This window comes from Bos indicus x Bos taurus, chromosome 11 (assembly GCF_003369695.1).
Source record: "Bos indicus x Bos taurus breed Angus x Brahman F1 hybrid chromosome 11, Bos_hybrid_MaternalHap_v2.0, whole genome shotgun sequence".
In the NCBI taxonomy this organism is placed as follows: Eukaryota; Metazoa; Chordata; class Mammalia; order Artiodactyla; family Bovidae; genus Bos; species Bos indicus x Bos taurus.
The window spans coordinates 102,187,900-102,212,973 of NC_040086.1; the positions used below are offsets into that span (position 1 = coordinate 102,187,900).

General features: G+C 62.7%; 1 protein-coding gene across 10 annotated transcripts in view; it reads right to left on the reverse strand.

Moving 5' to 3' along the window:
• Nucleotides 1–538: 538 nt before the first annotated feature.
• The window catches only part of RALGDS (ral guanine nucleotide dissociation stimulator), a 49,832-nt gene continuing 25,296 nt past the window's right edge, over nucleotides 539–25,074 (reverse strand). For 3 of the 10 annotated variants that reach the window (XM_027556695.1, XM_027556698.1, XM_027556694.1), the window contains exons 2-18: nucleotides 14,709–14,819; nucleotides 13,274–13,467; nucleotides 12,420–12,518; nucleotides 11,541–11,734; nucleotides 10,969–11,267; nucleotides 9,759–9,974; nucleotides 9,443–9,546; nucleotides 8,911–8,995; nucleotides 7,646–7,714; nucleotides 7,151–7,237; nucleotides 6,659–6,691; nucleotides 6,206–6,327; nucleotides 5,922–6,017; nucleotides 5,455–5,656; nucleotides 5,071–5,313; nucleotides 3,522–3,636; nucleotides 539–1,571 (exon numbers count right to left, since the gene is read on the reverse strand). In XM_027556695.1, coding sequence (XP_027412496.1) covers nucleotides 1,396–1,571; nucleotides 3,522–3,636; nucleotides 5,071–5,313; nucleotides 5,455–5,656; nucleotides 5,922–6,017; nucleotides 6,206–6,327; nucleotides 6,659–6,691; nucleotides 7,151–7,237; nucleotides 7,646–7,714; nucleotides 8,911–8,995; nucleotides 9,443–9,546; nucleotides 9,759–9,974; nucleotides 10,969–11,267; nucleotides 11,541–11,734; nucleotides 12,420–12,518; nucleotides 13,274–13,467; nucleotides 14,709–14,819 — 2,445 coding nt within the window. In that variant the 3' untranslated portion in view covers nucleotides 539–1,395. Of the gene's footprint in view, nucleotides 1,572–3,521; nucleotides 3,637–5,070; nucleotides 5,314–5,454; nucleotides 5,657–5,921; nucleotides 6,018–6,205; nucleotides 6,328–6,658; nucleotides 6,692–7,150; nucleotides 7,238–7,645; nucleotides 7,715–8,910; nucleotides 8,996–9,442; nucleotides 9,547–9,758; nucleotides 9,975–10,968; nucleotides 11,268–11,540; nucleotides 11,735–12,419; nucleotides 12,519–13,273; nucleotides 13,468–14,708; nucleotides 14,820–24,523; nucleotides 24,722–25,074 lie in introns of those variants that run through there. The other 7 variants (XM_027556693.1, XM_027556692.1, XM_027556691.1 and 4 more) reach the window with 7 other exon arrangements.

Below are 25,074 nucleotides of genomic sequence, written 5' to 3' on the forward strand. Positions count from 1 at the left end.
CTCCATCACTTTCTGTCGTGCGTCTGACTCTTTGCAACCCTGTGGACTGTGGCCCTCCGGGTTCCTCTGTCCATAGGATTTTTTCAGGGAAGAATACTGGAGTGGGTTGTCATTTCCTACGCCCGGGGATCTTCCCAACCCAGGGATCGAACCTGATCTCCTGTGGTTCCTGCACTGCAGGCAGATTCTTCACCTTCCGAGCCGTCAAAATATTATTTTTTAAAACACTGGAAGTTCATAGGTTGTCACTATGCCATGTGAAAGCCTTTCCAAATTCAAATACCAGGGGTTCTGAGGAGCTGTCTCAGCGTGTGGCCCAGTTTAATGATATTGAAGTGAATATACGGTCTGTGAAAGGTGAATGTCTCCATTTCCTAAAGAGAGCCTGAGAAGGCTGGCCGGCCCTTCTTGCTTTTCCTGCCCAAAATAAACCAATAACCCTGGCAGATTTTCTACCTGAACACAGAACGTGAGAGTCTGTGTCTCGTTTAAATGAGCACGGGCCCTGAAAAGAACAAATTTACCACAACTCTCAGGCTATAGTAGAAACAGGATTTTAATATAAGATTCAAGTCTAGCATCTGCTATTTACAACAAATAAATATTGCCCCTCCCCAACTGGTAAACATTTTTTTTTCACCGTTTATACAAATATTCAGTCCCCCTCCCCTCCCCCCCAACCCCTCCTTTTCCCACTAACCCCCGTCTCGCGTGGTCTCGCTAAGCCCAGGATGCGGCAGTGAACAGCGCTTGCAGGGTCAGGAGATCCGACATCGGTGGGACTCAGCCGAGACCATCCTCACCCACCAGTTAGAGTCTGGGCCGTGAAGGCGGTCTCTCTCTCTTTCTCCTCTCTCCCGGCGGAGGGCTGGAGTGGGCAGTGGGTGAGACTCCCCTCGCCTTTGGTTGCCCTGATGATGGAATCTTTGGTGCAGCCTGAGACAAGGCCAGAGTGGTGGGAGGAGAGAACTGCAGTGGTGAGACCCGGTGGAGCAGTGGGTGCCCTGGGGGTGCCCACGGGCACGGGTGGCAGTGGTCCACACCTGGGAGGGTGTGCGGGCGGTGTGCGGGGGGCCGGGCCCGGCGGCAGGCAGGGCTCTGTGCCCACTGGCCGCGCTCCTTGGCAATGGTTCAGCTAGTCTTCCGGTTCCAGACAGCAGAAGGCACCTAAGGCAGCAGGTGGTCCACGGGAGGCCAGGTCAGCCTGTCGGCAGAGGCGTCAATCCCGGCCGCGGGGGAGGTCTGCGGTGAGACTGGGGTCTGGGGGTGGCCTGGGCTGGGCGGGTCGGGCAGAGGTGTCCGCCTGGCCTGGCTCACCAAAGTCTGTAAGTGCTGAGTCGCCTGGCTAGACAGACCCTGGAAAGGGCGGCTCTGTGGCTGGCAGCTAAGGACCGGTTAGAAGATGCCCTTGGCAATCTTGAGTCCCTTCTGCTTCATGCGGGGGAGGGTCGAGCTGGCTCCATGTCTGACCTTTGTCCCCTTGGTGAAGGTCCGTTTCTTTAGGACAAAGTCATAGTTGGCGGTAGAGTTCATGGCGTAGAACACGTTGGCGTTGTCAGGGATCTTCAGCTCTGGTCAGGAAGGGGCAGAGGGTCAGCTGGGCTTACGGGAACCCCACAGCACACCGCACCACTTGAGAGCCCCAGTCAGGGGCTCTGATTACCCCTGCCCGAGGGCAGGCCTGATCCAAGACACGAGGCGCCCAGTGCAACTCCAGGGCCACCCAGGACCCCTCGTAGTGACACCTGCCTGGGACGCTTTACTGAGGCACCAATGGAAACCAACGACTCTTGTTTAAAAACAGGCTCTGACTCTAGAAAGCCCCACCTCGGCCTGCAGTTGGCAAAGGGTTGCCCTGTCCTGTCCCCTGCTGCCTCCAATGAACAGGATTCTCCAGGTGGAGTAAGTTTTCCAGAACCCAGACCACCTCCCCTGAAACCCACCCAACTTAGGACAAGGGCTCTGGGTTTCTGTGAAGGGCAGGGTTTGCCTCTGGCCCAGCGCAGCGTTTCAGGGAGGCCTCCACGCCCCCTGGGTGCCAGGATCTCAGCAGGCAGCTGCTCTTGGCTCTGCTTCCCACCCTCTCCTCTGCCTTGAGCCGGCTATTCCCCACAGCTGGGCTGGAATGTGTGTTCCGGGCTCCATGGTGTGGCTCTTACTCTGGTCCTTAACCTGGCTAGGCCTCAGTCTTCCTTTTCTGTAAGATGGGCGAGTCCCACCCACCCTGTTCACCTCACCTAAAATGGTGCAAGAAGGTGAGAGAGGATTTAGAAAATAACTTCCAGGGACTGTGGCTGAGATGGTAAAGAATCCACCTGCAACGCAGGAGACCCAGATCCCTCGGTCAGGAAGATCCCCTGGAGAAGGGAAAGGCTACCCACTCCAGCATTCTTGCCTGGAGAATTCCACGGACAGAGGAGCCTGGCGGGCTATGGTCCACGGGGTCGCAAAGGGTCAGACATGACTGAACGACTACTAATGCTTTCTAGGGACTGTAGGGGTCACTGCTAACTGGGTAATGGCTGTGCGTGGGCGATCAGCTCATGGGAAAGATGGGAAGAGTGACGACATTTGCAGCTCTGGTGTGTTGATTGTACACGTGCATGCGTGAGCATACAATCCACATACACGTGGATTAGCTTACCGCCTATCATGTCTCCTATCTTATCTCGGGATGGGAAAACAGCCACAAAGGACTTTAGTCAGTTGCCTGAGGTCTCCAAGCCGACGCTGCCTGGCTCCAAGTCTGTGCTTGTTCCCGATCTTTCCCTGTTTCCCCTTTCTAGAATACCGAGCTGTTTCCCCGTAGTCTCCGTGTTCAGTATCTGCTACGAATTCTAACTTGTGTTCTCTCTAAATTCCCCAAAATTCCAACTTCCAAGGTGATGGGATTGGAAGGTGGGGCCTTTGGGAGGCCATGAGGTCATGAGGGTGGAGCCCCATGAAGGGGATGTTTGCTCTTATAAAAGGGATCCCAGAGAGCTCCCTACCCGCTTCCACTGTGTGGGGACACCAGGAACCCAGAAGAGGGCCTTCACCAGAACCTGACCACGCTGGCACCCTGACCGGGGCCTCAGAAGCCACCGCAGTGGTATAGTTACAGCAGCCAGGACAGGCTCACACAAGGTCACGTGTGCGTGGACTTTCAGAGTCGAGGCTCTGGTCCTGGCCAGCATGGTTCTCCCTGAAGGACACACTTTCCATCTCAGCCAGAAAGTGCCTCTTCAGACGGCCTGTGGGCTCAGCCATCTGGCTGCCTGCCCCAGGAGAAAAGCCTTTTCTCTCCCTTCCTCAACAATGCCAGCGCTGATCGGGGTCTCCCACTGACTGTAAGTGACCAGGGAAGGGCATGAGACAGGGCCCAGTGGCCAGTGGGGGCCATAGGGAGACCTTGGGCAGGTCAGTGTCTGGACAAAACCTGCTTTGACCCTGGTGGGACCTTCTGGGGTGGCAGGCCTGGGGCATGGTGACCCCCCTACTTCCCCCCCGCTCCAACGCCCACCCAGCCAGCCCTGACTTACTTCGATCATCCGAAATAACCTGCACCAGCTCGTAGTCTTCGGGCTCGTCCTCATCCAGGTTGTGTTTGTCCATGGCCTTGCGGATTACAGCTGGAGCCTTGTCTTGGCTGGTCACCTGGACAGAGCAGGGGCCGGGCCGTCAGGGCAGGGGTCTGGGCTGGGCCCTCAGAGCTGTCTCAGCGCAGTGCGCACGGCTCACAGCCTCTGGCCGGGTGCTGGGTCCGTGAGGGTCACACCAGCCTCTCCTGCTCCCCTGGGAAGGCTTCCGTGCAATGACGAGGGGTCTTTCCTAATCGCTCTTGCCCCCCGTTTCCTGCAAGCCTGCCCCCTCCTGCCACACCACCTAGAAACTGCCTGCCCCTGGGGGGCTGCTCCCCTCAACCCCGCCCACCCAGGTCAATGGTATCCATGTGGTCTGGGTACAGACAGCATCTGGTCCCGCCCTGGAGGGGAGAGGAGGAGCTGGCTGGATGCCCGGTGGCCGCCTCCATGCCAGGCCTGCGTGGCCTACAGGCTGTAATGGAGCACAGCGTGGACCCCTGCTGCTTTGATCCCGAGGGCCAGATCATAGGCAGGCCTTGGACACAGGTCACAGGTGACGGTGTTATAAAGGGGCACCTGACCCAGTGGGGGTGGATAGGAGGGTTGTGGTGGGGGGGGGGGGCGGTGTGCAAATGGCTCATCAGCAGCCTGAGTTCTGGAGAATGAGAAGAGTCCCCCCAGTGATTGCCCCCCAGCACACACAGCGTTTGTGGGCGACTCCCGCTGGCTAGATGTCAGAACTTCAAATTATATCCGGTGTCTGAGACTGCCAGCCACCAGCCTGGTGCAGCCCCAGCAGCCTCCTAACCGGCCTCCCTGCCCATCCCCCAGGGAGATGGGGGGGTCCCTGGTGGTCCTCCTCTGCTCCAGCTTACAGGGGCTCCCACCTCCCTCCCCCCAGGTCCAGGCCCCTGACACTCCCCTGACCCCCGGACTTGTCCCCCGACGCCAGTTCCTTCACCCAGGGCCTCCTGCTGCTCCCCCCAAGCCCCAGGCACAAGCCCCTCCCCAACTCAGACCCTTTATCAGGGAGGCCCTGCCCCGCGGCTGCTGAAACCCCTGGTCCACCGCCCCCAGCACCACTCAGCATCGGTCATCAGCACTGGCCTCTTTAGTCCTGTATCTGGTTGGCCCTCCGTCCTCCCCACCCTACTGGGAGGTCAGCTCCAGGAGGGGGCAGGGATGACCACGGCGGTCAGTACGGGTGTGCGCGCCCGGGGCGGCCCCCGGCTGACCAGCCCACTGGGAGGCCGGCTCCAGGAGGGGGACAGGGATGGCCACGGCGGTCAGTACGGGTCTGCGTGCCCGGGGCGGCCCCCGGCTCACCAGCCCACTGGGAGGCCGGCTCCAGGAGGGGGCAGGGATGGCCACGGCGGTCAGTACGGGTCTGCGTGCCCGGGGCGGCCCCCGGCTCACCAGCCCACTGGGAGGCCAGCTCCAGGAGGGGGCAGGGATGGCCACGGCGGTCAGTACGGGTCTGTGCGCCCGGGGCGGCCCCCTGGCTTACCAGGATGCTCTTGTACATATTGCCGTTGTCCACGTCCAGGCTCACCCGGATGATGCAGGAGTCGCCCACCTGCTGGTTGTAGAGGGGCAGCGAGGAGCCGTAGCTGCAGACCCCGGACACGGAGCGCTTGTGGGTGCGCGTGCTGGCCACGGGCGTGGTGGAGGCCGAGGAGGAGGACGTGCTGCTGGAGGCTGAGCTGATGCCGGAGGTCTCCGGGGACGACTGGGAGGCTGACTCCCAGAACTGTGGGCAACGGCATGGTCAGCAGGTGCCCCGGGCCAGCGTCCAGCGCGGGAGGGGCTTCTAGCATGGAGCGGGGGACCTTGGCCCAGGGAACCAAGGGCTGGGAAGGGCTGTTGGGGAAGTGGAGGGGGCGGTGGTCACCTTCTTCTCCTGGCCGTCGGGGGACTCTGGGACGAAGCTCATGTTGATCTCCTCCACGTCGGAGCTAGAGGAGCCGGCCGAGTGGACGCTGAGTGCGTCAGCAATGTCTCCGCTGCTGAGGTAGGGGCCGTACCTGAGTTGGTCACAGGACTTGGAGTGGCAGCTGCCGCTGGTACTGAGCTCTGTGCTGGGGGCCTGGCGGCTGCACAGAACAGCTAGCTTACTGCCCTGTCCCCTAGCTTCTGTGCCGGGTGCTCAGGCAATCACCCCATGGGCTCCAGCCTCCAACAGATCATTTAGCATCAACCCACTTCACAGAGGCAAAAACTGAGGCCGAGAGAAGTGAGGCAGATGCCCATCCCAGGGCTGCAAGTGAAGGAGCTGGGACCCCAGTGCCAGCTGTCTGGATCTCCCCTCGAAGCCTCCCTCACCCCGAGGGAGCCTTCCCCCACCACCTGGGCACTCACTCGCTCCAGCGCTTGACGATGGCCGTGTTCTTCTTCACCTTGAGGGTGTTGCTGGCCGACTCGGAGGGGGGCTCCAGCTCGCATGACAATGTGTAGCTTCAGGACAGAGCAGGGCCATGAGCCTACCAGAAGCCACACTCGGGGCTCTGACCCTGAGCCTGTCCGCCAGACGGAGTCCAGCGCCCCGGCCATCACCAGTGGCAGAGCCCGAGGCTGACCAGGACCCCAGCCCACTGCTTCTCAGGTGTGCCCCCACACCCCCGCGAGCCCCTGCCCGCACTCACCTCTCAGCCTCGCTGAGCCTCTCCATGGCCCGGAACCAGGCCCCGAAGTGCTCTTCGGGCGTGATGCTGTAATTGTTGCAGGCTGACTGGAGCAGCTTGATCTGGGCGATCACTTCGAATTCCTGAGGGCCAGAGGGGAGGATAGGATGCTGACGGCTGGGGCGGGGTGGGGTGGGGTGGGGGGCCGGGCCTGGGACAGCCTCTGGGTCCCCTCTTCCCACCTTGTCCTCAGAGCCGGGGTTAAACAGCAACCCCCCTCCCCGAAGCTGTTCTTGACTCGACTTCCTGTCCCACCCTCCGGTGGGAGAAGCTCCCCCACCGTTTCTGTATCCAACTCTCCTCCCAAATGTAACAGGAAGGCAGACGGTGGAGCCAGGTTTCTAATCAGATGGCACTCTGACCTCCCTTCCCCCTCAACACCTGCCCCTTTCCCGTGATGTTGCGGCCGCTCACCTTCCTCCTCTTCTCGAAGTTGATCAGTCTCCCCTGCAAAGCAGACAGCCAGCTTCCATCAGAAAGGGTCCCCTTGCCCAGATCACCCCCTCGCTCCCGCTCAGGCTGCGCTACCCAGAACAAACACTAGGGGGCAGCGTAGCACACAGCTGGACCTGGGAGGGATCAGGGCGGTGGCCCGAGGCTCTGGGTCTGGGGACAGCTGGAGAGAATGAGGCCCCGGGCAGGAGGGCTCGGCTACCCTGTGCCCCACTTGAGGGCCCAGCCTCTCTCCACCCACAGCCACTGCCTGAGGGAGGGGCTGTAGCCTGCTCCCCTTGCAGCCCTGAGCCCCACCCGCTGGCACCAAGCTCTGGTCACCCATTGCTAATACAGGCAGGTGTCTCCTAGACACAGGGGCGGCGGCTCTCGTGAGACGAGGCACGCCCTCTGCTGAGAGTGCAGGGCCAGGGACCCCCAGCCCAGCCCAGCCCAGCCCCTGGGCGCACTCACATACAGATAGTCCTTCATGGCAGTGTCCAGCATCACCAGGTCCGTGAGGAATGTGCCCAGGTAGGGAACGGTGCCCTGGATGACACCCTGTGACACGGGGGGCGGGGGGCCTGATGAGTGAGCCCCAAGGCCCCGCTCCCCCAGCCCCACCCAGGCCCCCCGCCTGGAGCACTAGGCACCCTTAGCCATCTCCCCCCAAGCCCCTACCAGGGTCCATGGACCCCAAAGTGCCTCTAGTCCTCCTCAAGGCTGGTATTTGGCAAATCCCCTGGATCACACGGTCCCTGGCCCCTGACCCCCAACCCCACCACCAAACCCCACCGAGCCCAGCTCTTCCAGGTCCCTGTTCTGGCGGCCACAGTCCCTGGGACACCAGCTGGTCAGGACACCACCAGGGCCCGGAGCGGGTCTAGCTAACGGGCATGTCCAGCAACGCAGTCCAGGAGCGGGGCTCAAGGGGCTTCCCCCGCCGCTCCCAGCCTCAAGCAAACTCACCGCCTCTTTCGGGCGCCTCTGGGCTCGCTTGGGGTTCATCTCCAGGGTGGCAAACTTGGAGGTCCCCTCCTGCAGGGCCAAGGACAGCGTCAGTGAGGCCTCCTGCCCCATCCCCCCTTCTCACGTCACCAGCAGACCGACCTCGGCCTTGGCCACTGGTGCAAATGCTCCAGCCACCCCAGCACACCCGACTTCTAGAACTGCACCCTGACCCAGCCCTCATGGGGGTGGGAACCTCCCTGAGCCTGTCTCCTCACCTGGAAAGAGGACTACAGCCCCCTGCGGGGTCTCCCAGGACTTGGGTCACACCTCCATCACCTGTGCTGCCCACCCCCATCTCCCTCATCTCGGAAGGACTCAAAGAGGAGAGCAGGAATTCTGCCACACACCCACCCCCCGCTGCCGCCCTCCAGGGACCAGGTCCTGGCTCAGAGCTCAGGCAGGCCTTGGCGAGAGGGACAGGGACTCGGGGCACCTGGCTCAGGCGGGGTGTCCACCGTGCCAAAGGCTCCACAGCCATCTGGAGCCCCTCTGGACATCTGCTGCACAGAACTCTGCCCTCGCCCACTCCAGAGGGGTCTCCTGGGTGCCACCTCTGACAGGGGGAGCTGGGGCTGCCGCTCTGCTTCCCCTTTGCTGTGGAAGCTTCTGTGGAGGGGCCCTGGTGAACGCGGAGACCCCCTGCACTTGTCCCCAGCCATCTGGGGTATTTGTCATGGCCGAGAGAGGCCCCACGATGAGAATCCAAGAAGTGTCCCTGGGATGCACTGGCAGGGTCTGCCCTGGGCAGCGTTGAGGCCCCAGGCAGCTGCACGCTCCCAGCCCCTAGGCCCACCTCCCGGGCCAGCTCACTGGGACCCTGGGCTGGGAGCCCCTGCAGTAGGGTCCCTGGGTGGGCAGAGGGCTCGGCCCTCCAGGGACAGGGTAGACAGAGGAGCGGCAGAGCCTGGCTTCCTGGGGACAGGCTGGGCTGGGTAGGGAAGAAACCCGCAGCCTGGATCCCAGCTACGCCTGGAGGGGGCAGCTGAGTGCCTGGGGGTGGGGGGATCCAGCACTGACCCAGGGGACTCTGATCTCGCCCCTCACCCCCCCAGAGCTCTGCAGCAGCCCTGCCCCACCCCCTCCCTGTACCAGGGCCTCCTGTCCCCAAAGTGCCCCCGTCCCGCCACCGGCCCGTGGACCAAACAGATCCCAGGAGGAGTTTCCCCAGAAATTTCCAATGGGAATGTCAGCCCCCTGACCCCAGCCCATGCCCCCTCCTCTACCTTGATGAGCAGCTCTCTGCTTAGGGAGTAGTTGTTCTCGTCCGAGAAAATCTCTGACAGCTTCTGAAAGACGCGGAGGCTGTCCCTGGAGGAGAGAAAGTGGGGAATGGTGTGTGTGTTGGGGGTGGCGCGGGGGCAAAATATTTAAGGACCCAGAGACCCCCTCTGCCTGCAATGGTTTTCAAACAGGGTTCCACTGGGCGCTAAGGGCTCCTCGCGCCTGGGGACGGGCTCTTGTGGCTCACCCGGGCCCCCCACGGCCGTTAGACCACGGGGTGCTATGTTGATATTAAGTGGACAGAATTGTGTGGCTGTGAGGTAAACACAGAGAAACCTCCAGTGAGGCTCAATCCAGTACCCGGCAGAGAAGGAAACCGAGTCCCGAGGCAGAACCGCAGGCCTAAGGCCAGTGGGCCCTGGGGGACCCCGCCCACAGAGGCCGCACGTTCTGGCAAGTCCCAGGCTCACTGGGGGCCAGCCCCCAAACCCGCCTGAGGGCCCTCGGAGCCCCTGTGGGGAGAGGGCTGCCCACCTGGAGACCTCTTCCCACGTCTTCTTCAGCCGGTGGATGGAGTTGCTCTGCAGGGCAGAGAGGATGGCGTAGAGGGAGGAGAAGTTCTTGAGGACCCGGCACTCCTGGGGGGCAAGGGGACAGGCCATGAGGGGGACCCAGCTTGTCTGCTCCAGCTTTGGTCTCTCTCGGCGGGGAGCTCCCTCCCGGAAGAGACTGACGCCCTGGGAGGCGCTCCTGGGGCCCCGTGAGTAACGCACCCCCTCCAGGGGGAAGGTCTGAACTCAATCCCGGGGTGAAAAGGGGTGGGTCCCCGGGCCCTGGAGGGTGCGCATACCCTGGCCACCTCGATCCAGTGCTCCACCACCCTGGCCCTGTGGCGGGCTGACACGCTCCGGTCCCCGAGGCAGGTAGTGATGACGCAGTTGGCCACGCTATTGAACTGGGCGACGGTGGCACGCACGGTGGGGGCCAGGTGCTCCTTGCCCTTCTTGTCCCGCTGGGACCAGATGGAGCCCAGGCAGTGGTAGGGGACCACTTTCTTGAACAGCTCCTGGAGGGGGCGGGGGGGGTCACCTGGCTCTGCCGCAGCCCAGGTACCCCCCGCCCCAACCTCCCCAAAGTCCCTGGTCAGAGCTGGAGCTCAGGAAGCTGGGGAGGTGGTGCAGGGGGTGGGGGAGCTGGCTTGCGGGGTGAAGTCTCAGGGTTTTCTTCCCTGCTCACTGTGGGCGCCCAGCACGTCAACGACCCAGGATGAAACTGGCAGGAGAGAACTAGCTGGGCCTTGTCACCAGCCCATCCTGACTTGCGGCGCCAGAAGAGGCTCATGCCTGCCCAGACCAGCGGCATCTTAGCCCCAGGCCAAGGTTCAGGCCTGTCCGTGTGCAGACGCACCTTCACCGGGGCGCTGCAACCACAGCCTTTGTCTGCTGCCTGTCCTGGTGTCTAACACACATCAGGTGCCTAATAAATGCAGAAGTTCCTGAGGCCTGCTCAGCAGACCCGGGGCAGGGGGTGGTCCGTGGAGTTGGTGGCACCTCAGCAAGCCCTCCTCTCCCCTCCCAAGGGGGCCAGACCCCACCCAACTTCCGACTGTTCCACCCGATGTCATCCACAGTCAATGCATGTGGAGGGCAGGGTCCCAGGTCCACAGCCTGGAGGGCCGCCAAGGCCTTGGGGCGAGGAACCTGGCCCAGGTGACACTTATAACAGTGGCACTGGAACTTGGGGCTGGACATCTGCTCTGGGCTTCTCTCATAGCTCAGTCGGTAAAGAATCTGCCTGTAATGCAGGAGACCTGGGTTCGATTCCTGGGTGGGGAAGATCCCCTGGAGGAGAAAATGGCAACCCACTCTAGTATTCTTGCCTGGAAAAATCCCATGGACAGAAGAGCCTGGTGGGCTACAGTCCATGGGGTCACAAGAGTCGGGCACGAGTTAGCGACTAAACCACCACCAGCTGCTCTGGACAGGGCCCAGAGGGTCTGGGTGGCAGAGGCCAGAGGGAAAGGGTGCCCATGCCCACCCTTGCTGAGATGGGTTGCCTACCGCATCCATGAGCGTGAACTGCTCTGCCACAAGGTCAGGAGGGAATGCCAGGAGGTGGGGCTTCTCCTCCCCCAGCCCATTCTCTGTAGCCACGGGCAAAGGCCAGGGGGGGTCTGGGGCTGCAGGCGGCTCGAGCTCTAGGGTTTGCGAGAGAGCCGGCTCGAGCTCTGGAGGCAGCGTCGGAGCTGGCATCAGGGCTGGCTCTGGGGCCAGTGCCGGGGCGGGCTCGAGGTCTGGGCCTAGTGTGGGCTCTGGCTCGGCAGCTGGTTTCAGAGCTGGAACTGGAGCTGGGGACAGAGCTGCGAAAGGAGAAAAGGTCAGCGACACGCCTGCCCTTCCAAGACAGAAAGCACGCCTCTGCCTTCCAGAGAAGCCTTGGCCCCAAACCCCACAACAGAACATCATCCCTGATGGAGGTGCCCAGGCAGGCACTCTGAGGCCAGTCTCTGCTCCCAGCCCAGCAGCTGCCATGGGGGCTCCCCCGAGTCCAGCGCCTACCCCACTCTCCTCACCCTCTGGCTCTGCCATGGGGGCGCCCCCTCTGAGTCCAGCGCCCACCCCGCCCTCCTCACCCTCCGGCTCTGCCTCGCTGAGGTCCGCGTGCTCCAGCTGGGCCAGGAGGAGGTGGGCCCGGCGCTCCAGGTCGGAGCCGGGCATGTTGAGCTGCACGTAGGCCACCAGCTGCCTGAGGCAGGGGAAGTCAGGGGGCTGACAGAAGTCCTCCGAGTACTGGTCCAGCCAGGTGCCCAGGATGGAGGAGATGGCACTGGGGGTGGGCGGGCGGGCAGCAGAGTCAGGGCCTGGCCTTTCCTTCCTCTCGGCCCTCCCCTGGCACCCCCTGGGGGCCGGGCTTCTGGGCTCGCCCCGCCCATCTGGATGCCAAGGCCTGGTCAGCAGGGGGGGGCGGGCAGTCTCAGCTGGAGGGAGCCCTCGGTCCACAGTGACCACCTCTCCCTTCCTGGGGAGCCTGACTCACTCCTGTCCACCCCCCAGCCCCACTCTGGGCCCCGCACCCCACTCTTGGACCCCCCACCCCCACTCTGACCTCCCCCCCAACCAAAGGGAACTGCAGGAGGGCAGGCAGGGCTGCGCCTGCTCTGTTCATTGGTTTGGTCTGGCTGCGCTGCACACAGTAGGCGCTGCATAAACATGGGAGGGAGGAGGGGACAAGCAGAGCCCCCTGCCCGGCCATCATGAGCCTCCTCCACCTGAACTTGGTCTCAGGACCCAGCTCTGAGCCCCCTGCCTCCCCTCTGCTCCCTGGACCTGGGACCCCAGCCACTGCCCTCTGATCCCTTTCGTCCTGCAGAAGCGCCCAGACCTCGGCCCTCCAGCAGGAATCACAAGATGTAGAGGAGCCAGGGTTCTGCCCAGGCCTCCCCAGCCTCAGCCCCCGCCAGACCCCACCCTGTAGACGGGAGACCCTCCCACCAGACCCGAGGTACACTCACTTTTTGAGTTGGTCCTGGGGTCCACCGTCCTCGCTGGAGTAGGGAAGGATGCACCCATATCTAGAGGAGGCCGTGAGGACGTCACATCTACCGTACCTGCTATGACGTCCAGCGTTACCGGCTGACCCCCCGACTCGCACGGAAGCCCGGGAGGGCAGGATTCCTATCTGCTCCCTTCCCTGAATTAAGCCAAAAGCCCAGAAAAGTGCCTGCACACAGTAGGTGCTGGATACAGATTTGCTGAATGAATGAACCCCAAGCAGCACCTTACAGACACCTGAGTGGCCTGGGGCCTTCTGCCAGCCCCCAGTGATCCCTGCTCTGGCTAATCCCAGGAGGGGACCCCAAAATAGGCTCCTGAACTTCCTTTACAGATGGGAAGATGACTCTGCCCAAAGGCTGGAGGCAGAGAGCTTCTTCATGGGGGGAAAGAGTGAAAGCGTTAGTCACTCAGTCGTGTCTGACTCTCTGAAACCCCATGGACTATAGCTCGCCAGGCTCCTCTGTCCAGGGGGTTCTCCAGGCAAGAATACTGGAGTAGGTAGCCATTGCCTTTTCCAGGGGATCTTCCTGACCCAGGGATTGAACTGGATCTCCCACATTGCAGGCAGATTCTCTACTGTCTGAGCCACCAGGGAAGCCCCTTCACGGTGGAGGAACACCTTAATTAAAACCACGCCAACCCTCAGCAGCCCTTTCCACGGGACCCGGTGTGAGGCTGCTGTCCTGCCAACGCTGTGAGGTCCGGCCTCCTGCAGCCTGTTTTCACAGGAGCAGACTGAGGCTCAGAGAGGCAAAGCGACATTCCCAAGACACACAGCCAGCGGGTGGGCAGGGAGGGGCGGGGCGCTCACCTCTTGAACAGCAGGTCCAGGACCTGCTGGGTGGTGGTGAAGGCTCGGTAGGTGCACAGGAAGATGGTGACGTAGGAGAGGTCGCTGCCCTGGAAGGCGGGCACCAGGTGCTCCACCAGCTTCTCCAGCGTGCCCGCCTTCACAGTCCGCACCTTGCAGGTCTCGTACAGGTTCAGGGCCGACTCGTTTTCATACTGCGGAGAGACAAAGGGGAATGGATGGTCAGCTGCAGCACTGTGGCCCGAGGGGTGGGCGGTGGATGGGGTGCTGGAGCTCAGAGGAAGTCCCAAGTGCTCGGTGACCTCTGGCCGGAGATGGGAACGTGAGTGTCCTGAATGGAATGAGGGTCTCAGCTCGGACTGGAGGTGGGGATGATGAAAAACAACTCTTTGAGGTCATTTTATTAGCTGAGTAGTGGTCGTAGCTCGTCAATATGAGGAGTATCATCCCCATGAGCTCTGGCAAAACAGACCCATTCTAGAGGTGAGAAAACAGAGGCTCATGCCCCGGGTACCGGGAACAGTATGTCTGGACAGAGAGGCTGTCGGGGCAGCACTGGGGAAATGGCCACAGAAAGGAATTCGGCCCAGGTCCCGGGCAGTGAAAGCCTGAGTCACGGTGGCAATCGGCCTCCTTTCTGAAAGGTTGTGCATCCGTCAGGCCCCTGCTCCGACCTGGAGGGGTTGTGGGGCTGGGCTCCATCACAGTGATTGTGGAGAACCATATATAGTAGCCTGAGCCCTTCGGTTTTTTTTTTTTTAAAAAGTCCTAGTAAGTCAAATGATGTAAGGTTGGAGACGTGTGGAAGGGCAGTCAGGCTGATGGCCACCCGTGACAGTGAGAGGCAGGGCCTTCCCCAGCGGTCCAGTGGTTAAGACTCCACGCTTCCAACGCAGGGGGCGCAGAACCAACCCACGCGACTGGGGACCTAAGATTCCGCATGCCTGCCGCATAGTGTGGCCAAACAATAAAACAGATAAAGGAGGACACCTACCGATTATCCACAATGGACAAAGAGAAAAAGAAAAAAAAAAAAAAAAAACTGGGGAAAAATGCATAAATAAGCCCTGCAGGGTAACAACCTTGGAGAACAGGCCCCCTTAACACAGTAGATGTCCACATATATGCCTATATTTACTTACTCTCTTCTTGGGTTAGTGCAGCAGCTCACTAATCTGACTGCTGCCCCTTCTCGCCTCATTAAAGGCGATCCGTTCCTATAAATTGCCGGTCTTGTTCTTTTTCCGAACCTTGCCTTCTCTAACTTCCTTATCTTACAATCCCAGCCTAACGTGAAGGGAAAGAGCATGAAAGTGTCTTTTTGATGTTTCACACAAATAAGAGAGCAGTGAACTGTGGACTGGGCTGTGGGGGGCAGGGTTGGTGCCCAGATCCCTGTGGGAGGCCCCTGGACCCCGGGCCCTCCCGCACTCACCCCGAGCCAGCGCTGGCCCTTGCTGGCGCCGTGGTGCACCTGGATCTTGCGCAGGGAAATGGAGTAGATGACCCCGTTGACCAGCTCCTCGCCGATCTCCTGCGTGGAGCTCTGCAAAGACAGTGCCCGGCCGCCGGGCGGGGGTGTCAGGGCCTGCCCAGCTGTGCGGCGATGGTGGGGGTAGGGGGGACACCCCCGTGCCACCTTCTGTCCCTGGATGAGGCAAAGGGGGGTGGCCACAGGGACCTCCAGTCCAGAATGGAACGGGCTCACAGAGGGAGGGCTGGGGACTGTCCTCGGGGCTGCTGGCACTGCCCCCAGTCCCTGCGTCCTCACTCCACCAGCCACAGCGACTGGACAAGATACAACCACCAAAGTTTCAACCACAGCCTGCTCTGGTCCTGAGCGCCGCGCCCCCCGCCCCCACCCACCCCGACTCCCCCGTGCCAAGACGAGAATGGTTCCTGGTCATTTCACAGGTGAGTACACCACAGTGGAGGGAGCTGGGAGGGACCACCTGTCCATGGGCACACCAATGTGGTCAACTGAACGGCAGACCTGGGAACCAAGGCCCTGACTTGGCCAACTGCCCCTGGGGGCCCTGGTCCCTCCCCGGGGGCCCCCCTCCACAGCTGACCCCCGCCCTGGAGTCAGCACCCTGGCTCTGCGGCAGGTATGGGCATCTTCAACGGCCACAAGCCGAGGCGCCTCCTTCCCCTTCTGCTCGTTCATGGCCTCGCGCCTCTTGGGCAACCACGGAGTTCCCAGTTCCCTGCCTGTCATCATGTGCACGGGCACAGCATGAGAAGGCTGGCGCCCGGACTTCCACAGAACCACAAACCACAGGACTTGCCCTGGGCCAGGAGTGGGGGGTGGGGTCATCTGGCAGCTCCTGGACCCCGGGCAGAGAGGCCCCTGTTTTAAAAGGTAGCTACCCCTCCCGCGGGGCAGACAGGCTTTGTTGGGGGGGGCTTCACCAAGGCCTGATCAAGGCCTTGGTCACTGCTGCCCTGGGGTCCACACGGTCTCCTCTCCCACTGCTCCTGACCAGGGATGAGGTGAGCTGGAAGTTGGGGAGGGTGGAGAGGGGGGTGGGGGCTAGGAGTAAAGAGACAGAACTCTGCAAGTTTAGGGAGGAGCGGGGAGGTGCTTGCTGACAGGGGGCCATCAGTCACAAGGTCAGTGCCGGTAGCTGGGATCACGGGTCACTGCCCCCCCTCAGAGAAAGCCCAGTGAAAGCGCTGACTCAGCCTGGGCCCCGCCAACAGCCCTTCCCTAAAGCCCGCTGCCTCAGCTGGGGCCCTGGGTAGGAACCAGGTGCCCAGGGTCCTGTACCCCCGGACATCAGTGCCCCCTGGGCTCAGGGCTGAGGTGGGCGGGTGGCTGGGCCTCTTACCTCCTACCTCCAGGGCTCTGGGAGGGTTCCGGGAGGCCTGGAAAGCCATCCTCCGGAAATCCACTTCCTCTGACCTGAGGCCGCCCTCCCACTCCGGGCATCGCACCAACGGGAAAGCCAGGGCAACATGCCGGGGCTCCTGGCCCTTTGCCTCCTCCGGAGAGAGAGCCAGGCGTTTCTGGGAAGTCAGCAGGGAACCCACAGGCGGAGGTTCCCCCAGCCTGAGCACACCCTCCCACTCCACACACCCCTACAGCCCACACTCAGGCAGGTCAAGCCCTGCCATCCGGAGGAGAAATCCCCCGTCCTGAAGCAGAAAACCCCAGACAGACGCTTAGCGTCCTCCCCGCCTCACACATCCCTCCCCCACCTAGAGGAGGCCACGGTGCTGGGTGACGTCAGGGGCCTGCCATCCACCTGCCAGGCCAGGGCCCTGTCCACCCACCTCTGCGTCTCCTCTGGGGCTCTCGGGGGGTGGGGAGGGGGGGTGTCCGAGGCTGCCTCCTACAAAGGCGGCCACCCACCCTGGAAAGGCCTGTCCCTCCCCTGGGGATTCCAACCACTTCTGGTCCAGCCGGGAGCACGACAATGTCCTAAGCACACAGATCACTGGCAGCCACCAGACGCGCCTGCCAGAGGGCACTGGACTTGAACCCTGAGGGTGCCCACCTGGTTCCCAGGGAGCTCCAACAGAGCCTGCTGGACGGAAGCACCCCCGGCCAGGCCGTTCCCCAGGCGGGTCTAAATAGCGGCTCCGCAGTGAGTGAGCCGGTCTTCGCGGGCAGCGGAGCAGCTGGCCAGCCCTGCCCGGGATTCATGTAATCCTCCAGCCCTGCCCCCACCCGAGGGGCCCCTCCCGCCAGCCGGGTGGGGGGCGGGGCAGGACGCTGAGAGCCGCACAGGCTACGCCAGGAAGGGGGGGCGGGCTCACCGCCCCATCACACAGATGGGGAGCTGCACCAGCCCCGCGGAGCCCACCCACCCTGTCCCCCCACCCCGGGTCCCTTCACAGCAGCAGCAACAGGAAAAAAAAAAACAAAACACCAGATCATCCAAGCAGCGCAGAAAGCAGGCGCCATTTAAACCAACTACGGAGAGACAACAGCGGGGAGGGCTCCCAAGCGAGCTGCGGGGCGGGGGGGCGGCCTGGGCACAAAGCGGTCGAGCGGGGCATCAGCTGCCCGCTCCCACTGCTCTTCCAGGGCCAGAGAAGGAGAGTGGCCAATAGCATTTGTCCCCGGGACCCTCTGGGGCAGGAAGGGCAGGGCCCTGGCCCCAGCAGGTGACCCATCCTGTTAGCAGAGCAGACAGCGCACAGGCCTGGGGACTGGGAGCCCACGTGGGCGGTACCAAGCCCCCGTCATGCTCTGGCTGCGGCTGGGGGCCACAGGGGGAGGGAGTGGGCAAGCAAACAGCAGATGCCCCGAGGGGAGGTGTCCATAGAGTTGCCCCGAGCTCTTGAAAAAAAATTGAAAGTGTTCGTGGCTCAGTTGTGTCTAACCCTTTGTGACCCTGTAGACTGTAGCCCGCCAGGTTCCTCTGTCCGTGGACTTTCCCAGGCAAGAATACTGGAGTGGGTTGCCACTTCCCTTTCCAGGGGATTTTCCCAACCCAGGGATTGAACCTGCCTCTCCTGCATGGCAGGCAGATTCTTTACCGCTGAGCCACCTGGGAAGCAGCGGAAAACAACTCTATGAGGGCGGCCGTGTCCTCAGAGGATAGCGCCTCCCATCCCGCCCCAAGCAGGCACCCATAGATGTGTCCCCGGGGCCCCGCGGGACCCAGCTGGCAGCTGCCCAGGCTTCTACCACCTGGGTCTGGAGGGACGGTGGTGAGATACTGCCGGGCCCTGGTGAGCAGAGGCCAGCAGGATGGGCACCAGGGCGCCCCACAGCACCCCCACCACCCCGTCCCTCAGAGCACAGCCCAGAGGCTCAGGGACAAGGAAAGGGCTGGGGTGGTGGCGTATGTTAGGGCACCACCTGATCAGCCTTCTCAGGGTGATGGGCAGCAAGGTGCTGCGTCCCCAGCTGACTGCAGGCCGAGCCCCAAGCCCCGTAAGGCAGAAAAAAACAGATCAGCCAGGAGCTGATTCCACCCGTATTTCAGGCTAGACCCGCTGGGACCCACTGGACCTTTCCCAGCCCCGCCGTCTCCTGCAGGAAGGTGCTCGTGCCTGCACACGTGGAGGTGGCCCTTCTCCCACCCTGGGGACCCCTGCACTCCCGTTCGCCTGTTCATTTCTGGTGGAAACTACACCAGAGCCACGCAGGGCCTCCAGATCCATGGATGCCTCCGGCTGCAGGATGCTCCCTGCCCCAGGGGACCTGGCTGAGGGGGAAGGCAGGTGGAGAAGGAAGGCTTGAACCCACACCATGGTCTCCCTGTCCCCCCGACCCCTGGGGGGCAGGGGCTGCACATGGAGAAACCTGGTCTCGCTCAGGTCCGGCTGGGTGAGGCGGGTGGTGGTGGGCCCCACATGCACAAGCTCACTGCTCAGGGACCTCATGGCACCCTGCTGAGCTGCTGCTGAGGGCCACTGAGTCACAGAGGTCCCCCGAGGCCTCAGCCGGCCACTCACCAGCACCTGCAGCCCTGGGCACACGAGGCCCCTCTCCAGTGCCCACCGGGCCCCAGGGTGCTGTTTCTCCTGCAGGGCTCTGCTCCCAGCGTGGCTGAGTCCCGCAGCCCCCGGCCTCAGTGAGCCTGTCTGAGAGAAGGGGCCAAGGGCAGCAGCAGTCAACAGGATGAGGCGGGGGGTCACGAGAAGGGACAAGCGTGGGGAAGGACCAGCCCCAGGAACGCGGCGTGAGGACACTGTCACTGGCGAGGCGACACGGGGCACGGGGCGGGGAAAACCTCTTGGGAGACCTGCCAGACGCCCTGGGAACCTGGGGGAGGGCCAGGTGAAAGGGACGGCGGGTCATTCTAAAAGTGCCAGGAGGAGGGAACCAGGCCTGCGGCTTTCTGACCTCTCAGCCTTTTGCTGGAATGCCTTTTGTTGAAAAACACGAGCGCGATCAGCATCAGAGGCAGCTGCTCTGCCTTCCGGAACACAGGCTCCTGGGTTTGAAGACCAAGTTGCACGCCCATTTTACACAGGTGGAGACTGAGGCCCAGGGGAGACGGTCAAGGGACCTGGTTCATCTCTCAGCATGTGTGCCCAACAAGGCAGGGAGAGTGAAAGTGCCAAGTGTGCGTGACCCTCCTGGTGTGCAACAGGGCCTCGCCCTCCAGCCTGCCCCACCTCAGGTGGGTGGCCTGGGCCCTGGGCCGGAATAGAGCCCAGCTGAGGGCGGACAGTCAGTGCTGGATAGAGGTGGGCCACACTCCTGGTACCCAGGTACCACACCCCAGAGGCGGCCTTGATAGGGGGAACCACACGAGGTGCCTGGGTGGCAGGACAACCAGAGAGCTTAGTGACCCCAGAAACTGGCATTTGGGGACTGGCCTGGCCTGAGCCCCACAGAGGCTGACCCATCTTCCCAAGAACCTTCCCGGCCAGCTTGAGCTTCGCTGCTCATCAGCATTTAGAAGAGAAATGTGCTTCCGGGGGAGGAGGGACCAGACTCCAGGCTGGCCTTGCCCACTCAGGACCAGCTCCAGACTGTCAGGCCTCCAGGGACCAGGCCTGCAAGGGGGCCTGACTGGTGGCAGCGGAGGGGAGGGGCACCTGTCTCGGGCGGGGGGAGTGCCAGGCAGAGCTGGCTGACAACACCACCACGGGCCACAGCATCCAGCACGTGTGGGCATCTCCTGGATGCCACGCCCCTCGCACACCCGTCACATGTAATCCTCCTGACACCTCACTTATGGGTGGGAGCTGATCTCCGTCAGGAGCCAGGAAGAGGCAGCCAGGGCAGGACTGAACCCCGGCCTGGGCCCCTGGTGTCCATGAAGACACACCCAGGCCTCTGTGCTCCACCTGGACCGTAGATGCCACAGCCAGTCACAGCGTCCACATGGAGTCCAGCCCCTGCTCAGACAGATGCTGGAGGGAGACCAGAGACGGGCCAGGCCTCTTCAGATCACACAGCAGGTGGGGGGGAGGGGCGTGCACCAGGGCCCAGCACCCTCAGACCCCCACCTCTCCACTGAGACGGGTCTGGTGAGGGCTCCTGTCGCGGGGTGGCCAAGGCAGCCAAGACCCAAGCTCAGCTGTAAGAACCTGGCCTGGGAGCACCGCGCTGACCGGGCTGGCCAGTGTCCTCTCGGAGCCCTGGGCACAGGCACTCCCCTGGCACCTTGTCAGACGACATAATGGTGGCCGGCATGCCTAGCCGGCCCTGACACGGTGCCAGGCACTGGTGGGGACCGCTTTGTCAGGCTGCCTGTCTTGTTCAGGCCTCGCCAGAACCCTAAGTGGAGAAAGTGGCATTAAGCCCATTTTACAGATGAGAAAACCAAGGTTCAGGGAACGAGAGCAGGTCGAGGGCTATGAGGGGCTGAGCCAGGCTTCCAGCCCAGCTCTCCTCCCTTCAGAGCCCAAGTCTGGACCAGCCTACGTGGAGCTGCCCCCCGGGGTCAAAAAGCCAACATGCCTCCAGGCGAGACCACAGAGCTGGCTGTGCCAGCATCCGAGGCTTCCCAGGGGAGCGGGGGTGGCAAAGAAAATGTCGGGTCACACCTGCTCCCAAGAGCTCCTCAAACCCCGCCCCCCTGCTGGGCACCCCTGCCCGGCTCCCCAAGCACCATACCCCTCCCCCGCCACAGGCTGGCCAACAGATGGAGACTGCGGCCACTCAGAGACCCCCTCCTACACCAGGCTGCAGGTTTCAACTCCCACCTCCGCAGCACTGGGTTGAGGACAGTGACTTCGCTGGAGCCACAGGTCCAATAACGCAGCGCTTCTGGGTTTGGGAGGCTGGGCAGCACGGTGCCACGCATGGGGACCATCCGGGCAGCTGGTCCTCGACTGCCTGGGTGCAGCCTCCTGAAACCACCCCACTGGCCGCTCGAGGGCTGTGGGTGGCCGTGCTAAGTCCCCTTCCAAAAGCTCCTCACCAGCAGTGAAGACGGGGCCTGCAAACAGCTAACTGCTGCAAACAGCTAACTTCCAGGCTGACTCCTCCCAGTGCTGATCCCCACCACTCACTCCTGCTCCAGGGCCATCCTGGAGCCTCTGAGGAAAAGACCAGACCAGTGCTGGAGAAGTCCCTCCCCCAGATAAGGAACAAAGACAAAGACGCAGTACCAGCCAGACTGGCCCCCACCTGCCTCTTCTCCTAAGGAGGAAAGCAAGATGGGAAGTGGGGGGCCCAGCAGGTGGCAGCCGGTCAGTCCTCCTCTTGAACTTGACAGGCTCTGCAGCTATCCAAGGCTGTCCCCTTGGAGTCTGCCAGGAAGCCTGCTTGGAAGAGGATGGTACACAGGCTTTTGCACACACACACAAACATACACACACACACCCCTTTCAGATCATGCCTCTTGGCCTGAGGCTAATGAGTTCTGGGGGTTAGACTAGAACCCTGCACACCCTGAAATCCAGAGAACAGACAATGGGGAAGGAGGCAGGGAGGCTGGAGGGAGACAGGTTTCCCCCTCACATCTCTGAAGCCCTCCTCCTTTCATTCCACGCCCACGCTGAGCTCAGGGCTTCTAGGCTTACGGCCTGGGGTCAGAATCCCGCCCCTGCCACTTGGCAAGTTTGTGCAACTTAGTGCCTTGGTTGTTCCATCTGTTAAAAGGACGGCAGGCAATTGTGACCCCGAACAGACCCCATGCATGCACACTACTCAGCGCAGAGCCTCCCACCAAGCGCAGCCTCATACGAGACATTATTTAAACTCTCAGGGTCCAGCTGTGGGCTTATTTCTTCCCTGAAGCTCTTCCCCGTGTCTTTTGGCCCAAAGCACTTTCACCTACCTCTGGTCTCTAAGCACCCCTACCCTTCACTGACCATGGGGCTTCTGAGCTGCCTGGGCCTGGTTCTGGCCCCTCCACAGCTCCCCCGTCCTCCAGGGACACTTGTAATGATCTCACCGTGAACCCTGTCCTTCTCCGATCCCCGTGGGCTCTTGTACACAACAGGCGCCCAGCAGAGAACACAGCCCAGGTTCAAATCTGGGCTGCACTCTCGCTGGCTGCACGTATGGTCAAGGACTACTTCTCTGAGCTCCAGCGTTAATCACTCAGTACAACTCTTTCTGATCCCATGACTATAGCCCGCCAGGCTCCTCTGTCCATGGGATTCTCCAGGCAAAAATACTGGAGTGTGTTGCCATTCCCTTCTCCAGGGGATCTATCCAACCTAAGGATCGAACCAGGTCTCCCGCACTTCGGGCAGATTCTTTACCACCTGAGCCACGAGGGAAGCCCTCTGAGCTTGGCACATAGTCAAGAGGGTTGGTCAAAGTGAGCTTGAACGAGGGAGTCATGGCTGCAGCCAGTATGTGCTCCAGACTCTGGGACCCATCCCCGCCTGGCTGAGTTGGTGGCCTGCGTGGAGACGGGGGCGCGAGCCCAGGGACTTTCACGAAGCACGGAACCGTGCCGGCCGAGCTGGGTCAGCAGTGGCTTGGCTCCGAATCATGAAGACGAGCAGATGCCCAGATGTTCGAGGACATCTGGCAGCCCCGAGAGGGAAGGATGGGGCAGAGGCTTGGTAGGAAAAGGGGGCCTGGGGAGGAAATAGAAACTGCCTCGTGGTTTCCAGACAGGACAGGGACCACAGGCGGCCGCCTCAGCTCTGGCAGGCGACCGCAACCAGGAAATTGGCTGTGGGGGGTGGAGGGGGGCGGTGTTGGCAGGAGGGACAGGGACTCCCCACGCCCTCCCCCAGCTCACGGTAAATGGTCATTGTGTTTGGTTTCCGGCAGTGGCCTTCTGTCCTGCCAGGACCCTGGCTTTCCTACACTAGCCAGAAGCTTCCACTTTGATATCTAAACAGCGGCCGCGGCCTGGAGGCCAGTGCTGGGGCCAGAAGGGAGAGGCGAAAGGGGGCAAAGGCAGGCAGACCCCCGGGCAGGGGCAGGCCTCAGATCTGCACTCTCCCTCGGTTCCTTGGGGATACAGATGGATAGGGGGAGGGAAGGAGGGAGGAAAAGCAGCCTGGCGGCCTGCCCCTGTGAGTGCGCCGGCTGGACCCTCCAGCACACAAAGCCCGAGGAGCTGCCAGACATAATGAAAGTCAGATGAGCGCTGGGCTGGTGTCAGGCCTCCCGCCCCCACCCTCCCAGGGGTCTCGTTCCAGCCACCAATGAAGACCAGAGCTGTGGGTGGATGAGGGTCGGGGAAGAGGCCTGGCCCCGCCACCCGCCAAGCTCACCAATAAAGGGTCTCCCAGGCCTGCGTCCTCCCAAGAGTTCCCTCCCCCCTCTCCCCACTCCCACACTGGACAAGATGTGCTTTATCCTCCCGTAACTACGCACCCAGACCCTGTCTAGACACTGGGGTCACACAGAGAGAGGCCCAAGACCCAGGCTGGCAATCACAGCTCACCGGGGCCTAAAGTAACAACGTGGGGATACCAGCATGAGGGATCAGGACCTCCACTGAGCCCTCTGACCCAGGAACGGCCTCCCTCCGTTCAGGCCCCAGCCCCTGGATTCTGCTACCTTAGTCCCAGGTAGGGGGTCAGAGTCACGGTCAGGCGGGAGGAGGGAGAGGGCACTGCTCCCCATGACCCACTGGCCCCCTCCTCCCAACAGCGCACTAGAAACAGGAGTCCAGCCCTCATCGAGTTCATGAGAGGCACACCCCCCTGCTGAATCCTACCCGACCTTCACAAATTCAGGGTGGAAGCCCATTTTCTAATCAAGTAGAAGGGAGTCACCCCTCCATCTGAGAGGCCCTTGCCCCAACCTCCCGGCCTGGACACCTGGCCCACAGGTTGGGGGCCTGTCTCCTTCCTCCCGCCCACCCTTTTGATCAGCCCTGAACATCAGAATCCACTTCTGCCCTCCAAAGGGGCTGCCTGGAAGGCCACTGTGGTCCTAGCCACCCCTGAGGATTCCCGGAGGCCACCGCCCTAATCACTAGTGCACCACCTGCGTTTCCAAGCCAAACCGCCTAAGCAGGCCCCCTGGCTGGCCACGGGGATGAAGTACGGCCCAGCCCTGCGGCCGGGAAAGGCAGACTCCGAGCAGACGGAGACCGCCCGCGGGAACACGTCTGCCCGGGTTGCAGGGGCAGCGGGGCGGGCAGGCACTGGGACGGAGAAGGGTCCCAGAGCCGGATCTGGTCCCGAAACTGTTTTGCCCGCCGGGCGGCCGCCCCTACGTCCACCTGGCTGCCCAGGGGGTGGGCGCAAGGAGGGCGTTTCTGCGGAAGGACTCTCCCGCCGCGCAACTCCTGGGCTGGGGGGTGGTAACCACCACCACCGCCGCCACCACCACTCGCGGAGGGCGATCCGCTAAGCGCGCTGCGTCCCCACCCACACCTCGCTCGGCCGAGCGCCGGGCCGGCGAGGCTCACCCACCTCCAGGCGCGGCAGGTCAGGGTCGAGCTGCGTGAAGCTGTTCAGCACCACCGGGCAGCTGTCGGGGCCGCCCACCTCCAGGCGCACGGCGTCCCACACGCTGCGGCTCCGCCTGGAGCCCGGAAACAGCGACTCGGCGCCGCCCGCAGGCCCGGCCGCCTCGGCCCACATGCGCTGCACCATGGGCGGCTCGAAGCGGCGCGGGCGGCCGGCCGGGCCGAGGGACCCGGGGCGGCGCGGGCGCGGGGCCGGCCCGGCGCGCAGCGGGGGCGGCGGCAGCGGGCCGCGCGGCTCGGCGCTGCCTGCGCTCTGCGCGCGCCAGCCGGCCCCGCGGAGGTCAGGCCGGGGGCGGGGCTGGCCTCCGGGGGCGGGGCCTGCTGCTTCGAGGGTAGGGGCTGGAGTCGCCGGAGGGGCGGGGCTGGAGACGCTGGAGGGGCGTGTGCACGCGCGCGCGCGAGCGTTCCCGCGCGTGTTGCCGGCTGTTTGCGTCTTAGGGAAGAGCACGTGTCGTGTGTGTGTGTGTGTGTGTGTGTGTGTGTGTGTGTGTGTGT